This window comes from Amblyomma americanum, chromosome 6, assembly GCF_052857255.1.
Source record: "Amblyomma americanum isolate KBUSLIRL-KWMA chromosome 6, ASM5285725v1, whole genome shotgun sequence".
Taxonomy (NCBI): domain Eukaryota; kingdom Metazoa; phylum Arthropoda; class Arachnida; order Ixodida; family Ixodidae; genus Amblyomma; species Amblyomma americanum.
Genome location: NC_135502.1, coordinates 29124310 through 29141638, shown reverse-complemented (window position 1 = coordinate 29141638; position 17329 = coordinate 29124310). Strand labels below are relative to the sequence as shown.

The window sequence follows — 17329 nt, the reverse complement described above, 5'->3', positions numbered from 1 at the left end:
CACGTTTGGGTTCAGCCACAGATCTGTTTGCACCGCTGTTCAAAATTTCCTTATAGAATCTCACCGACTGCCTTGCTAAGTGTTCCAACCTTTTCTTTTCTATCAATTATTACATTTTGACTAAATCATTAATATTTAATTCCTCTCTTTATTATTATTCTTAAAATTTTAAAATCAAAACACTCATCCCTTTCCTGTTCATGACGAAAAATTCACCGGTGTTGCGCTCCCACGTGCTTTTCCTTTTTGTTAACTGCGTTCAGGTGAATAGCCACCCGATTCTTGGCCGATCCCCCAGTGTGGGTATGTGCCATCTTTTGATAGGCTAACAACAACAACAAGTCGTTATGAACGGCTGTCTTGAAATGCTTCTAGCTGGAAACAGCGCATAGGCCGTTGGCTTAGGTCTTCCGACACTAGGATTTACCACGGACTCGTACAAAGTTGTCCTCCCTCGACTTTTTACCCGTAACGTTGTCCTCAACAAAGTCTTTCTGCATGCTGACCTCAAGGGTCGCCCATACCGTGCTCTCAACTTCCGAGGCGCGCTCGAGCAGATTCTGGACCTCCATGAGGTTCTGTGTATTGGCCAGTACTAAATGAGCCACGTTTGGATGGTTGCCTGCGAGAGCAGTTCCTGAAAACAGAAGCTTATTGACAAAGCAGAGTTCCACGCCAAAGGTCCAAAATATATCGTGTTTGACCCGGACACCAAAAAACGTGAAGCTTAAGCTTCTTTGGCTCCCGCGCTATAAGGAGCACCAGAAGATTATGGAAGCTTTGGAGCCTTTTGGAACTGTAAAAACTATCGAGCGTGAGAACTGGCGGTGCCCTGGAACGGAGCACATGGAAACAGCGAACCGTGAACTCTCGCTCACTCTTAAGGACGGAGTGTCAGCAAGAACAATTCCTCGCATGGTCAACGTTTTCGGGGTACAGGCTTTAGTTATGATTCCAGGCAGGCCTCCGCTGTGTCTTCGTTGTAGCCGTGAGGGTCATGTACGGCGTCAGTGTCGTACGCCTCGATGCACCCAGTGCCGACTCTTCGGGCACACAGCAGACAACTGTCAGCTGACACGTTACGCCAGGGCAACTGGAGACATGAGGATGAAGTGGTGTCAGAACACAATATGGATGCGTCGGATGTTTTTGGAAGCGTCGGGTGAACTGAGTCATGAGCTCCCAAAAGAAGAGGGCCAAAGGCTTCTGCACCAAATAACGGCAAGGGACCGCTTCAAGTACGGACAATCAGGGATTCCCGTCTCCAGACCCAAAGCCACCGGACCAAGGTCTGCCTGTGCTTGCTGCTCAGGAGCCATCTGTCACCCAGCGATCACGAGAGCTGGACACCCCTTCTGTAGAGTCAGTGGAGGCGCTACAGCCAGTGAATGTTCGACATGCCTTCTTCGCCGGCGATGCCCGTTCGTCGCCGAAGTGTGGTAGTGTGTCGCCTTTAGTGTCAGCCTCTAGTGTGTTCGGTGCCCCGTCGGCTGTCAGCGTGGTTGCGAGTGACGTGGTCCGCTTGGCTTCAAGGGCTTGGCCTTGGCTGTCTCGGAAGAGGCGATCGACAACAGCGCACCTTTGAAGCGTCCTGCAGATGATGTGTGTGTCGGTGACCATGAGCAGAATACACCTGGTGTGGTGGCATTGAGAAGGGTAACCTGAAAACGAAGGGCGATGTCTGCCGTACAGGCCGCCGATTTACAGGCGGGCCACCACAGTACAGGGGATGGCGTTCAGTAAGACAAACACCAAAAATGGCGAGCGTCGCACCATTTCAGGTCGCTATCCTTAACATTAGGGGTTTTCTTAACGTGGAAGGCAACATCAGTTACGGCATCTTTTAAAAAGGTGTACGAGTGTGGCTACCATTCAGGAAACCAAGCTGTCCTCTGATTAGGAGACTGAAGCTGCTGTGGAGCCTTTTTTTTTGTCAGAATTCAATGTCATCGTAATAGTCATTGCAGAGGCCTATCAGGAGGGTGCATGCTATTCCTGGCCAGCACACTGGGGATTACTGCCGTGTCGTATTGCACAGATTATGGGAAGATAATTGGATGATGATCCGCGACTTATCTGCTGTGACCTCCCAATTTTGGGCGTATATTGTCGAATTATTTGTGTTTATGCCCCTGTAAAGCAGCGTGATAGAAGGCTATTTTCTCTGTCGCTAGTCGACCATTTGTGCAAGGATCGTAAAATTATGCTGTTGGGTGATTTCAGTTGCGTTTGTAGGAATGATGACCGAACAGTGTTAAGCTTTATGACCCTAGTGCTGCCTTACTTAGATTTGGGATGCGAATACAACCTGGTGGATTTTGAGCAAGATAAGTGACATTTACTCATTTTCAGTGCTCCTCTAGTGCTCGGCTTGACAGGATTTACCTTTCAGCAGACATGTTAGCCAGCGTTCTTGGTTACTTGGTGCGGCCTATATTCTTCAGTGATCACTGCATGGTCTCTCTTCAGATATAGGGAGGTACAGTCGCGGCATACTCCATCCTCGATGGGAGCTGTGAAAGTTGAATAGCTGTCTGCTCTCAGATGAAATCTTCAAACATGCTGTATCTACTTGCTTCACTTGAACAAAAAATAAATACACACAAATGTTAACTATCATCGTAGCTGTACCATGCATCCAGTAGCCTTCACGAGCTGGCGCACAATCGTTTCGAAGGATTCCGCGATATTATTGTTATAACGCACGCATGGCAACGCGTTCATACTAAACCAAGTTCAAAGTTACGTCAGCACAGAATCCGTAACGCAGATGATCACTGAGAGGTAATGTAATACACGGACTGGTAAGCGTTGTCCGTTCGCACCGCTGTGCACTGCATAGTCTACAGTAGCGTTATGTAGGAGTGCAAGTTGTCCTTCTTTTCCGTTCCTAATTCGGCCTCGGGCGCTCCTGTCACTAATGGCCGCACAATGGCCTAATGGACTATTAGCCGCACGAACAATAGGGTATCGCTACATACGCAGACTCGACTGCACAGCAACCGAAAGCGAGAAGTGACGGTTTCGATGGCGGAACTGCTTGTTCATGCGGCTATGTTGTGCACTTACCCTCGCAGAATTTAGAAGATCGAAACCTTTCTTTCTATATTGGCTATCTAGTGCTCGCGAACGTGTTTGTGGCGTTCGCCCGTTCGGAAAGGGTGCATGGCGAACTGGCGCGAGCAGGGGTAGTACGTCATTGTGCTGTTCTGTTCCGTGAAGCTCGCAAACGGTCGCATCTCGCACATTTAAGTCTCTCACAATTCTTGCGATCCACAACACAGCAGGTATTTCCTCGGTCTATCCACAACTTTGTCGAAAGAACACTATCGGCGTTCACCGGGCATGTGGCCTGGGGAAAGCCGAATGTGTGAAGAGGCGGGAGCGTCACGGAATCGCGACGAGTAATGTGTGTGACGGATGCGGTGCAGTGGAAACACTAGTGCACCTGCTCCTTCACTGTGCCACGTACGCCGATGCTCGTCGCGATATGTTCGCGGCCTATAGGGCGCTGGGCATCCTACCAGACTCCCTCAAGACGCTATTGTGGCAGCAGGGCAGTGCGCGCACCCGTGAGCGAACTTTGGTGAGCCTCTGCGCGTTCCTCGAACAGACGGGCTTGACGTCCCGTCTGTTCTCTGCCAGGTAGTTACACGCAGTGACCGAACGCTCCGCGAGTTCTACCTTGGACGATTAATAACTGGCCGCCCCACTCCAGTTGTAGTGAACATATTGTTGTGCGCGTGTTTTTATTGATCCATCATGAACTAATCAAGTGCGCAACCTGGACACATTTCTTATCGTGTAAATAGTTTGTGTATATTACCTCTCCCTCTATCCTCTCTTCCTGTCCCCTCACCTCCGTCATTTCATTTCTCCATTCTGCCTGCTATCCTTTATTTCCGCTGCCCCAGCTCAGATGCTTCAGTATCGATGGCAGATGCCGGGGCTAGCAAAATAGTTTCCTTCCTTTTTATTATTATTTTAATAACCACTTACTTGCAGCCACCCGCGATAATTCTACTGCTGCGTCGAGGAGTGCACACCGGCGGCTTACGAGGCCCGTAATAATTGGTTGATACTTTGGGATATTCTGGGGAGGGGATACTGGTCCCGGATTATGTTGGCGCGGCATCACTCTTGGGGACCAGGGTTGGGTGGGAGAAAGGGGGCACGTAATAGCGCAATGTTTCGCGCTATTCTGAGCTAATTCTGAGCGCACCTGTGGCGCCAACTCGTCTCAAATGGAAGAACTGCGCTGCGTGGCTGTGACGTCACGCACGGCGGCGGCGCACCTGTTGCTCGGCGCTTGCGCAGTAGAGGGCTGTGCCAGGCAGCGCGAAATTGGCTTCACATGGCGTGGTGAACCTAGCGGTTCAAAAAGTGGAGGAGTGGTAGCGTCTTCGTCTCGCTCGCGGGCGGGCGTGGTTCGATTCCCATATAGGCCCCAATTATCTTATGTTATTGTTATTCTCTGACACATTTTGCCGACAGATTTTGTGGTCAGATGACGAACTGGTTCATCTGGTACTTTCGCATTAATTACACGAACGCAGACTTGAATACTGGTTTCTGCGGAAAGTAAATGGCGTCGTAAATGGCGCCAAACCGCGCAGTGAGGGAAGAGAGGAAGGTGGAAGATGAAGAAAGAACGAAGTGGCCGTAGTGGAATGCTCCGGAATAATTTCGACCACCTGGGGATCGTTAACGTGCACTGACATCACACGGCCGCGGCCGGGTTAGCGTTTTTGTGTGTGTGTGTGTGTGGGGGGGGGGGGGGGGGAGGGTTGTGGGTTTTTGTGGGGGTTTGTGAGGGGTTGTTTTGTGGGGGTTCAATATCCCAAAGCGACTCACGCTATGAGGGACGCCGTAGCGGAGGGCTCCGGATAATTCCGATCACCTGGGGTTCTTTACCGTGCGCTGACATCGCACAGTACACGGGCCTCTAGAATTTCGCCTCCATCTAAATTCGACCGCCGCGGCCGGGATCTAACCCGCGTCTTTCGGGTCAGCACCACGAATATGGTTAGGGTGAAGACTAGACAGTCATATTTGCTTTGTGCAAGCGGGCCTGCATGATATCTCATGACTTTGCGCTTTTCACTTGGTCAGCCTCCAAACTTCGTAAAAGCGTTGATGCTGAAGTCCACCGATTGCGGCGCTGTGCCGAGTTCTTGGCAATGGACGCAGCCACAGCGGGCACCTGACACACTCTTATGCGATGGAAATACTGATTTTCGTTGGCATCTACCGATTTTTTAAAATACTGCGGGCATTGTGAAAGAGCGGGAGAGTTGAAGTGAGCGGATCAGCAGTCGCACTTGGCGACGCGTTCGAGACAGTCATCAGTAATTCGTCGGAGTAACGATTATCGTATCGCACTCCACTGCGAAGTGTCGACGCTTTTGCGCTTCAGCCGCTGTTTTGACCAAGTCGGTTTCGCCTGTTTCGACGAACTAAAATTCACTGTCAGCGCTTTTCGGTATTTGCACGCATCGAGGCGCAGACGCCGTGGCCTAGAGTTTATAGCCCGCAATCCTGTGCTTCGAAATGCGGAATACACGAACCTTCGAGTAACGGGGTCTCGTGGTTGGCGCCATACGTAAAGCGTTGCTGAGCGGACATGTTCACCTGTTCCTTCCGCATGAACTTGGAAGATTCGAATTTCTGTGTGCCGCTGGCGTGGCCCTCACAGGCGTTCCCCTCTTCCCTGTACGCAGCGGCATCAGGGAGCCCGTGGGGCGGCTGTACTTCGCTGGCACAGAGACGGCGAGCCAATGGTCCGGCTACATCAACGGCGCCGTCCAGGCGGGAGAGCGGGCCGCCAAGGAGGTCCTCCACGCGCAGGGACTCGTCCCCAAGGAGCGCATATGGGAACCCGAAGCGCCCTGCGACGACGTGAGTCCATCCTTGCATAACATGTTTAGAACGGAAACGTGTACGTTTGAAGGATTTAATAAGACGCTAGCACTTTCACCGTGACAGAGCAGTTCGCAGTTCACTTTCGACTTCCTTCGAAGTCTGAGTGAAAGCTATAGTTTTTTTTTTTTTGTCGATTGCACTGTCCCAAAGTGACCCATGTCGTCCCGCACGCAGGTCATCCCCGAGATCCCGTTCACAGACACGTTCATGGAGAAGTACCAACCGTCCGTCGGCGTCTTCCTGTCGCTTGTCGCATTCCTCGCAGTGCCCGCAGGCGCTGCTGCAGGCTGGGCCTTTCTTGGGCATCGCTTGCCTTCCTTCAGACAGTGACCGCCCGTCGCTGTGTGCCAAATATAAATACACAGTGTTTTCGTTCCGTTTTCAACTGTGTTCAGTGTTGTCTGTCGCAAACACGTGCGCTGCTGTATCTTCACAAAGGAGCGCTGACACATTTCGAAGTATGAGTATGCGGTTCAGTTTCAGTGGATACAGACCGAGATACTTCCTGAGAATTAACGGTAGCGAATTTAGTTTCGAATATGCATTAAACTGAAAGTTTGCACGGGCGGCTATTTGCTCAATAAGGCAGAACGTCGAGCAATTTTCAACTAGTGCCGAGAGCGGAATCTCTCACGTGCGTGACGTAACGAACGCGAGGAAACTTCCCATCACCAAGTTAATGCTGTCCAAATTTCCATCGTGCGAAGTGATAGAACGCCGCACCGCCTGTTTTACGCTGATCCTGCATGGGAATTAAGACCTTTCGAATAAGGGCTCCCAGGTGTTGTGCACAACTCGCGCTAGTACGGTAGATGCGAGCGGCAGCGGGACGGTTTACAACAGTCCAGAAATGAGGTCTTTCGACATCGACCTCGCCAGGTAGAAAGGTCTGTGCGTGACCTTGTTTTCATGAACCCTAGCGGGTGGATCCATGCAGACGTCAGGACGCAGGTCTGCCCTGTGCTCTTTCAGATCACATTTCACGTAGTCCACGGCTCGTTCACGAGATACAGATCGAGATCATTAGCAGCCGAGGTCCAGGTATAACGAAGCCAGACTCCTCTCGCTGTAGCTTACGCCGTTCGCGTTCGAACGTAGTCTTTATGTTGCGTCGATGTGGCCCCGCGTCGACCAGCTCTGTGTCCGGAGGATCTCTGCGTCGACGCTGTGCGTCACGCGTTGACGAGCCCGGGTTTCTTTCTTCTAATGCGAAATTTCTCATCAACCGTAGCAATAGGAGAAATGCAGCTGCGCCCTGTGATGTCATGCTGTGCGCCGCGCCATCTGCGACCGACCTTGGCTTCACCACCTGCTGCTCCTCTGAGCAGCAGAGCTTGCTGTATACGCCCAGACTGCGTGGTAGAGATTCGAGACATTTCCGTATTGCAGACATGACCTATCGTATTTTTCTGACTAAACTGCATGGTATCTTTCTAGGTTGGTGTAGGTGCCGGCCTGTAAGCCCAGCCTGTGCCGTTGAGTGTTTTGTCGGGCGGCGCTAGTTTTTTTTCCGAGTCAAGTTTAAGGTATGTTATCATTTCCCCGGTATGTGTTTGGCGTGGATAACTGCAGGTAGGAGGAGGATAAACTTTATTTTCGTCGACAAAAGAAGCAGATGGGGGGGTGGGGGGTATAGCCCCCATCAAGTGGCCATGTGCCCGTGGCGCTCGGCGACTTCTATGGCTCTCGTCACAGCCCGGATGTGTGTGTTCGAGTCGGAACTGTTCAATGCGGCCTCCCACTGTTCTAGATTCGAGAGCTGCAAACCTTGAAGAAAAACTCCCCTTCAAAAAGTGACTAGTGCCAGTAGTCACCTTACAAGCAACGTTACTTGCTTAGAAGTGTTTACGGAAGGTGGCACCATCTGAAAGCGGCAGATACCTCTTAATTCAGCTGACTACGCTCACTGTGATACCAATAGATTGCTGTTAAGTGTCAACGCATCTGTTTCACTGATTTTGGTGTCAGGTGGCCGTGCGTCTATCAAGTCTCGAAATTAGCAACTTGAACATGGCGTACGTTATTGACCGCGAGTAGCAGTAAACACCCGAATCTCCGCCACCTCGGACCAGTGTTTTTTGACACATGGACCCTATATATGCTTACGATTCAATCGGCTCATCTACTCGCCCCCTCGCAAGCACCTTTCTTCCCGTGATGACTACATGCTGCGCCGAATCCAGACTGTTTCCCCAAACCTCCACCCTCTACACTGCCAGCACCCAACGGATGCAGCGCCACCCCTACATTTCTTCATGTCATATCACACTGGCATGCACCCATAAACCACGCCACCTAAAGCCGCCCAATGCGACCTTGGAGCAGTGGGAGGTGCGGCTGACCAGCGCCACCGTGGCGCTCATCGCCATCTCCACGGCGTCGGCCAGAGCCACTGAAGTCTTGAACTGAAGACTTCACCTGCTTTGCTTCAACCATCTCTCAATAAATGTTTATTCCTCCTTCCTATGCATCCATGTCCCTGTGTGAAGTTTCGCAACTGGGAATATCGAAGAGCTCTGCCCTTTGCAGCACCATAGGCAAGCTGGCTGGCAGTGCGCAGTTGAGGTATCCGGTCCCGGAAATTGCTTCCTCCGGAGCTCCATCCGTTGGGTGCCCACCGGTAAACATGCATCTCGCACCTTGTAGTCTCCATCCACATTCCAGAAGCATCAAACCACCAAAATCCTACGCAGTAGCTGAACGAAAAAAGCGACGGTGAAATCAGCTGAAAGGTGCAATGGGAAAGCGATCAATGCAAAAAAGATTTGTCGCATATATCATATTTATTTATTTATTTATTTATTTATTTATTTATTTATTTATTTATTTATTTATTTCAATACCCTAAAGGCCCAATGCGGTACAAAATAATAGGAGAGGGGGGGGGGGGGCACTGAAAAAATGCGCATGTAGCAAATCCCACAAAACAAAAAAATCGCACCTTCAGAAGTTACAAAACATGGCATCTAACACTTCATGGAACGTTACAGCCGACACGCACACACTGAAGCAAACGAAAGAAAAAAAACGCACATCAATCTACATTGGAATTTTCTAAGTATGACCAAAGAGCTGTTTGAAATGATGTTTCAACGACAGCCGCAATGCTAGAAGGAAGCGAATTCCACTCCAATAGTTAGTACCAAAGGTGAGTATTTGTGTCGCTCTGTCCGAGCGAAAATGGGTTTAGTCTTCTTCGCATGGTCTACGCGAGTCGATGTGTGCAGTGCCGGAAGACGATGTGAACTTGCAAATGGTGTGTTGCTGTGGTAGAGAGTATGGAAAAAAGATAAACGGCTGAATTTTCTGCGCATGACCAGAGGCGGGAGATGGAGCGATATTTTCAGTGCTGTTACACTTTGATACCGAGAGTAACGGGAAACGATGAATCGAGCAGCCTTGTATTGCTCAGATTCCAACGTGGTAATAAGATAGCTATAATGAGGGTTCCAGATCACCATGAAGAGCAAAACCGCAAAACAGGACGGGACTGAGGGATTGGATTGGATTTGGATTTGGCCTTGTCTATGTGTATTTGTACTTTGGATTGCCATGTGATCGTTCCATATAAAAACCCATCCCGCCATTAACGTCATTCGTCATGTTTTGCTCAGCCTCGACACACTTCTTGCGGCCGTCCAGGCCGGCATCAAATTGGTGACGAGGACAGGATTTATTAGGCCTAGCCGGCAAATTCAACTTCTTCTTTGGAGGATTTCGGCGTCTGCTTGCTTCCTCCTGCGTCGTCATTGAGTACCGGGCCGCTGCCGAGAAGCCGCGTTCGTCCAGAGTACTGACGCTATGGAAAGCTAGTGATAGCGTCCGTCACCGGCGTTCCTAGATGCGTGAAGAGTGTTCTTGTGAAAATGAGCGAGGTTACGTTTTGAGGCGTCTCGAGCTCAGCCGGTTGAGGAGGTAGCTAAGCCTAGCGGACCTACGCAGTTACCGCCATTGTGTGCAACCTGTTGCTGCGCAGACGAGGAAAGAGGAAGACCGTTGACCGCCATTTTCTGTAACCGGCAATCTTGAAGACCGGGAGGCCGCCAACTTTCATGTTCAGTATTCAATGCGGAAGGAATGAAGAACCGCAAGTACGTCGTACTGGGTCAGCATTTTCGTTAGCAGCGATTCAGGAGGCCGCTGTTGTTTCGTAATTGGCCATTGGAGGAGCCGGGAAGCTGCCGCCGTTTTCATGACCGGCCATTGAGAGACCGGGAGGCCGAGTAACCGACTATTGAGGAAGCCAAACGCCATATTGAATATTGCTTCGGGAGGCGAATACGTCATTTCTGTCGATGACGTTTGAAAGTAGAATTGAGGGACGGATTGCACTAGAGAAATACAAGCTATAAACAAGATTATCAACAAAAAAATGTCGAACGTGACACAAGTGTTCTCCGGCGTTCATGCACCTGAGTCTTTCCTTCAGAGACCGGGACGGCCGGCGGTGCCTTGGGCACAATGGATACAGACATTTCAACTTTATTCGAACTTATCTGGTGGTTCTTCAGCATCACCTGAAGGCAATAAATCATTGTTGATACGCAATTTAGGGGACGAACTGAGCAGGATTTATTTTGCACTTTACTACGACGCAGGCGGAGATTGCGTCGCTTCCAGCATCAGCGTCCACAGAGACGGCAGGCACTGCGCCACATGTGTATCAGGATGCAGTGACATTACTTGCCCAAGAGTTTTCTGTGTTGACAAATTTGGTTGTAGAACGACCTAAATTCTACAACCGCGTGCAGCAGCCAGATGAGTCAGTCACAGAATACATCGCCGCACTCCGAGATCTGGAAAACGCGTCCATTTTGCGTCCCCAGATGAAGCAATGAGAGACAGGTTCGTGACCGGCGTCTCATCGCTACGTGTTCTCGGACGCCTTTTGTTAGAAGGATCCGATATCTCCTTCTCTACACCTTCGAATATTGCTTTGCGGTATGAGCAAAAGGCTCGCGACGCTCAACAAGTCGCAGCACCAATACAAGAAGTTTGTTCACAGCGCCAAGCAACGCCATCGTTGTCACGAGTTCCTCCGCAAATTCAAGGAAAAGTACATCAAGCTCGTCCCCGACGTCAAGAAACCATGCCTCCGTTTCAAGACGCCCGGCGCAACAACGCATCGTAACACCGTCTACGAGTAGACGCAACTTCAGCAGCGTTGCTACCAGCGTTCCGAATGAACGCAACTTTTTCGACAACGTCCCGTCAATGAACGCGAACAGACGCGCAACGCGCAACATGCCACACTGCTACTGCTACAGATGTGGATCGGATCGCCACATAGCATCGGCACCTACCTGTCCTGCACAAAGATGAAGCTGTTTTTATTGTGGACGAGTTAGACATTTTCAGTCAGTCTGCAATCGGCATCGATCTTCTGTGAGAGAAGTGTAAGACTGCGCGTCAGAGGAAAATTATATTCCAGCTACGGCATACGAGTCAGAGGAAGATTACATTCCAGCTACGGTATACGCGTCGGAGGAAGAGATCATTCCAACTACTACCATTCATGACGTAAAAACGGCGAAAACATCTGTGCCACCTTTGCACCTTGTTCCTTTTCCAGAGAAGCCTTGGCAAAAGTTGGCAATCGACATAGTCGGTCCGTTTGAGCGAGCCATCAATTTAGTTGATTATTTTTCGAAATGGCCCGAGGTGAAGATGACAGATAATGTAACAACTACAGATATTACAGATTTCTTACCCAATGTTTTTGCCCATGAAGGCTATCCAGAAGAGATAGTATCCGATCAAGGCCCTCAGTTCATGTCAAATGAATTTAAGCAATTTATGAGTAATAGGGCTATCAAGTTAACTCATTCTCCAATATATCACCCGCAAGCCAACGGAAAAATCGAAAGATTTAACAGAACTTTCAAGTCTTTTGTTCAACTGTCATCGTTGGAACGTCGGCTTTGAAAACCACAATGACACAGTATTTGGGCATATATAGATCTCGTGCAAAGCTAGATATTGTGGGGTTTCCGTCATTGCTTGCTGAGAATCCATATCTGGCTATTCAAGATTTGAGGAAAAGGATGGAGAAGAAACAGATAGTGATGAAAGAATACACAAATAACAAACGTGGAGCACGACCACCCGGAATTTAGCCAGGGGACCTTGCCACAGTTCGTAAACCCCTCATTCAGTTCAAAGGAGACAGACGTTTCTCCGCACCACGGGAGGTCATTCAACAACATGGTCCAGCATCATACCGCCTAGATGATGGCAAGGTATGGAAGGCTTCCAAGCTGGCAAAGGTACCGAGACAACTGAATCGGGAAGAGGATGAACATTTTGATTTATTTCAGTTACCTTTTCCCTACGGTTCTAAAAGGTATGCACAGGATCAAGTCTCGGCGGGCCCAGTGTTGCCTCGGCAGCCTCCTGATGCATCATCGGTACCCCAGTCTTCAAAAGCTAGAACTCGCTTCACCATTTTTTCACAGCCACCAGCTGGACAATCCATGTCGTCCCACCTCCACAGTGATGTGAACGGATGTGAACGGATGTGATGTGCCTTCTGGCACAAGTGCTCAGTGTTCAAGTGATTTATCTGTGGGCAGGCAAGATGTGCCTCCTGCCTTGCGTGCTCAGTGTTCAATGCTGCCTGATGAAAGTGTGGCCAGCCCCGGCCGTTCCGCCTAAGAACCGACGCCAACGGCAGCCTTCGGAACCGGGACTGAGGACGTCTCCTCGAGAATCCAACAGGGTCCGTATTCCGAGTTTGTGTACAGACGGCTCAGTGGTCAGAGACAGCTGCTCCCTCGCAGCGGCGGCCACCGTCCCCGCCCTGCGGCTGCACAGCCAGACGCACGCAGCATTCCTGGGCTCGTCCACCACCGCAGAACTGCTCGGACTGCAGCTCGGGGTGGACCTGTTGCTCACAATCTCCCCCCCGCCACCCAGGAGTGCTCTGCTGTGTGACTCCCGCTCCGCCCTCACCCGCCTGCAGTGCAACGGCCGTGGCACACCACTCGTGCGAGCCATCCGCTCCGGCATCGCGCGGCTCGCGCAACAAGGATGCGTTGTGCGGGCCCAGTGGGTGCCAGGCCACTGCGGCATTGCGGGTGACGAAGAGGCCGACAGTCTCGCGACCGCCGCACACCAGCTGCCAGCCAGTGACCACCCCCTCTCGCTGGAGGATGTGCGTGCGGTGATCCAGAAACATCTCCGACAGCAGCACCCGGACCCGCGCATCGCCGGAGGTGAGCGCATACCCAGCCTCAACGGCTGCCGTGCCCTTTCGCGGCAGCAACGCGCAATGATCCTCCGCGCGCGCGTTGGTTGCGTGTGGCCCGGGGTACGACGGGTGCGACACGGAATCGCGACGAGTGATGTGTGTGATGGATGCGGTGCAGTGGAGACAATGGAGCACCTACTCCTACGCTGCACCGCGTTCGCTGACGCTCGTCGCGATATGCTCGCGGCCTACAGAGCGCTGGGCATCTTCCCGGACTCGCTCGAGACGCTCCTGTGGCCGCAAGGCAGTGCGCGCACCCGCGAGCGAACCTTGGTGAGCCTGTGTGTATTTCTCGAACAGGCGGGCTTGACGTCCCGCCTGTTCTGCGCCAGGTAGTACAGTGCTGTGACTGAACGCTTCGTGTGTGCTACCTCGGACGCTCTAACAGCTGGGCGCCCCACACCAGCTGTTGCGTGCAAAGTGCGGCGCGCGTGTGACCATTGACTGCCGAGTTTCCCGTCATCAGCACACGCGCGCCGCGAAGACAACTGACTTTTTGACTGTTTGTGTAAATAATGTATATAGTATATTTATTTTGCATTTATAGTGTTTACTTTTAATGTTTTTATGCAGTGTATATCTATTTTATGTAGTGTACTATTTACCTCCCCCCATGTCTTTCTTCTGTCCCCTCACCTCTTTTATTTCATTTCTCCCACCTGCCAGCTATCCTTTCTTTCCGCTGCCCCAGCTCAGGTGCCGCCGCACGTGATGGCAGATGCCGGGGCTAGCAAAAATCTTTTACCTTCCTTTTATGTTATTTTTAAATAAACCACTACCACCATAATAAAAAGCGTCGTAATCTGCCGCAAGCGGCCAAACTTGATTGGTCGAAACGCCGGAAGCGGATGTGGTGGTTCGGATGCAGCGAAAAGGGCTGAAGAAACCGGACGGTGACCTCAAGCACATAGCGTACGCAGCAGATGCTCGACAGCCAACATGGCAGCACGCTTTGAAGTGGAGCCTCTCGCTTCGAAGTGAACTCGTCGATGTTACTGCGTTCTTCGGTCCGTGAACTGGCTATAAACTGGGTACGGGACTTTCGCCTCGTCTTGTCTTGCCTATAACAAATTGGATGGACGATAAATTCGGCCTGTTATTTTTTTATTTCGTTGGACGATTCGGTAGCTCCTAGGACTATAAACAGCACCAGTTTGTTGCAGAAGTCCTCTTCAAACTGGATGGCGCCACTATCACCGAATTATCTCGTCTGCGTATGTTGAATGATGTAACATAAAGCGGAATGACCCGCAAAATACTTGCGTTTACTGCGCGCAAACGTGCATTTCCTATTCTAGAGCTCTCTATTCGGTCATTCCAGCTCCTATAGGAGGCGGGGCAGCTGTACGGCAGCTGTACGTTCGAAGCATGGGAAGCTCAGAGTAAAGTACTATACGAAGAACGCCTGAGGAAATTGGACGATAATAGGCGGGCAGCTAAGGTATTTAAATACCTGTACAGAAAGAGCGTTGAGAAAGAAAGAGCATTAAACGACAAGTTCAAAACGTCGAAGGTAAAAATTGGATAGATTCAATGGAAAAGAAGCATAGTGTAGAACTATATCGATGCTGGAAAAGGCAGAACAGGAAGGAAACGTTTTCCGATAACTCAAGAGGCAGTGCCCTCCTCTTTGAAGCTAGGTCAGGGTGCCTTAGAACGCGCAGCTACAAAAAGAAATTTAACGAAGAAGATGACACATGTGCTGTGTGTGGTAAATCTGTAGAAACAACAGAACACCTCATCCTAAAATGTGATGGTATCCATCCCGATGTCGATGCAGGCACAGTCACTCTTCCTGAGGCCTTAGGGTTTAGAGATAAAAATAGACATGTAAATAAATCTGCGGTGGAAATTAGCAAAAAGCGATTGGAGGATTGGTGGCACAAAAGCAGAGAGGTGACATGAGTTTTAAAGTGTAGGAAGACGTATTTTAAAGAAAATGGCGAATTTTATTAACAACTTACAGCAGAGATAAACAAAATAAAGGAAAAAAAACTGAACATAGTGGCACCTACCACTGTCCCGTTTCAAAGGGGACGCTCCTACCTTCCATCCATCCATCCATGGCGGACGAGGCGGTGATGGCGCCGATGCCATAGCGTTCGTCTCTATAGAAGCATGCGGCTTCTTGACGTTGTGGCACCTTTCGTGTGATTTTTAGAGTGTAGATAAGCAGCAGTAAATGATTTTCTGTTATTAATAAGATCCTATGCTTAAGTTTGGCTGCATTACAGGCTCGAAATAAATTTTTATCGATATGAGCTTGGAATGGCTACTTCGCAAGTGCCGCAAAAACTCCATCGGCGCTGAAACTTGCTAATTCAGCAGAGTGCGATAAATACTTTGAACTCAAATTTTTGCGCGTTGACTTTCTTCTTCTTTGGGCACTCACCCGAAAACGGAAAGAAACTACTTTAATGACCCAGACAGTCCGACGCTATATATTTTGCGGCCCTTACCCGCATAAATACTGTGTGTATTGATTGCGCGCTGATCTGATAAGGACACAGATGAAAAGGAAGTAAACAGTTCGTAACACTGGCCATGGTCCGCGGCGTAATATAACTAAAGTGTACACTTTAATATAACTGCACTTACCAATTACAACAGAGATCAAAATCAACTTTTTAATGTTGGGCTGCATCAAACAAGCCAGAAAGATCAAAATCCTTGAGCCTACAATTTAGACTCGTGATTGGCTGCTTGTTTAGGCAAACAGAAAAGTTTTACCAGTGGTCTGCATTATCTCACGGAGGAATTCTGTCCGGTGCTCCTGAATGTGGGCGGAGCTTTGCTCCAGCCTTAAATAATTGTATCCGACTATAGTCCACCTGCAGCGTACGTTGGTCGCATATACGTGGTGATAGGAGAGGAAATGCAGCTGTTGTTTGAAGTGGCAGCCAAGGGGTCATTCGAGCTTTAATTATAATATAGTCGAAATAGCGCTAAAAATGTGTTTTTGACTAGCGAGGGAAAATGCTGTGATCCGAGGAAGCGTTTGCGGTTATTCATCCACTTTGCGCATTATATCCGAGAAATGAAGGTACAATTGTGAAGTTCTTTCCATTCATATTGCTATTTAGGAATCACGTTGTGGCCAGAAAGCAGTGTTTAATCTAGGCCAAAATGGACTGAAGCTTGATGAAAAATGTTTGTTTGCTGCAAACGTCTGCCTTAAAATATAACCAATATACGTCATATCAGCTCATTGTATAAGCACTGCACTGCTTTCATGCAGCTGTAATACGCTACGTTGGTGGCATGAACAAGGCACCGAATAGGAATGCATTGACGACACGGTGTCGTGGCGTCAACAGAGTGCGTCGCTGAGTTTGGTCATTGGGCTGAAACTCGTTACCAACCTGCTGACTGCACTTGATCACTGCTTTCTGAACTCTTTACGTGTTTGCAGAAACAACATGTTTGCTGTTTGGAATGTTCGCACATCGTAGAATAACAGAATATGCTAATTTTTGGCGCGTACCTTACGCTCCAAACCACTGCGATTGCACGCGCCGCGCAGGGCGATCACCGGCTCGCCGCTTCAGGAAGGGGCCGCGTGGCGCCGCCACTGTCGCTGGAACGACCGAATTGCTGTTGAAGCGTCCTGCATCATGATCGTGTGTAATGTCTGCCAGCGTGAAACCCCTCACGTGCACGGACGGTCAGTCGCCAGCGATGCGATGCTACACCGAAGCGTTTGACATGCCAGAGGTGGTTTTTGGTGTCCCTTGCGGTTCTCGATAGTCGCGGTGGTGTGGCTCTGCATCATTGAGCTCGCGATTTAGCTTGCAAGTTACGTAATGGGCATGCGTGAGCTTCGTACCATGGCGAACATATGAAAACTTCGTCTGCGAAGTCTGCCAACGCATGTATCAAGAGAAACACAGTAAGATTTTTTTAGCTCATCCCTTTTATTTATTTGCAGTGTCTGTATAAGATGAATAAAAAAACGTAAATTACCGTCTGCACAACCTTCCGATCACAGCATCAATTTAAATTCAGCGAGTTGCAGACAAAGTCGTCATGGCGTCTTGGTTCTGCCCGGCACGAAGCGCGCATTGTGCAGCGAGTGAGTACATACTACAAATTTTCCTATCCGTTCCATTTTCCTCAAGATAAATGTAAATCACCGTGTTGTGCGAACAAGCTAGCTGC

The 17329-nt window shown here is 49.8% G+C and overlaps 1 protein-coding gene across 1 annotated transcript in view; it reads left to right on the top strand.

Annotated features, from left to right (window-relative positions):
- The window catches only part of LOC144136519 (amine oxidase [flavin-containing] B-like), a 68402-nt gene extending 62095 nt beyond the window's left edge, over nt 1-6307 (top strand). The window contains exons 13-14 of the mRNA XM_077668897.1: nt 5721-5898; nt 6097-6307. Of these exons, the coding sequence (XP_077525023.1) occupies nt 5721-5898; nt 6097-6252 (334 nt within the window). The 3' untranslated portion in view covers nt 6253-6307. The remainder of the gene's footprint in view (nt 1-5720; nt 5899-6096) is intronic.
- The last annotated feature ends 11022 nt before the right edge of the window (nt 6308-17329 follow it).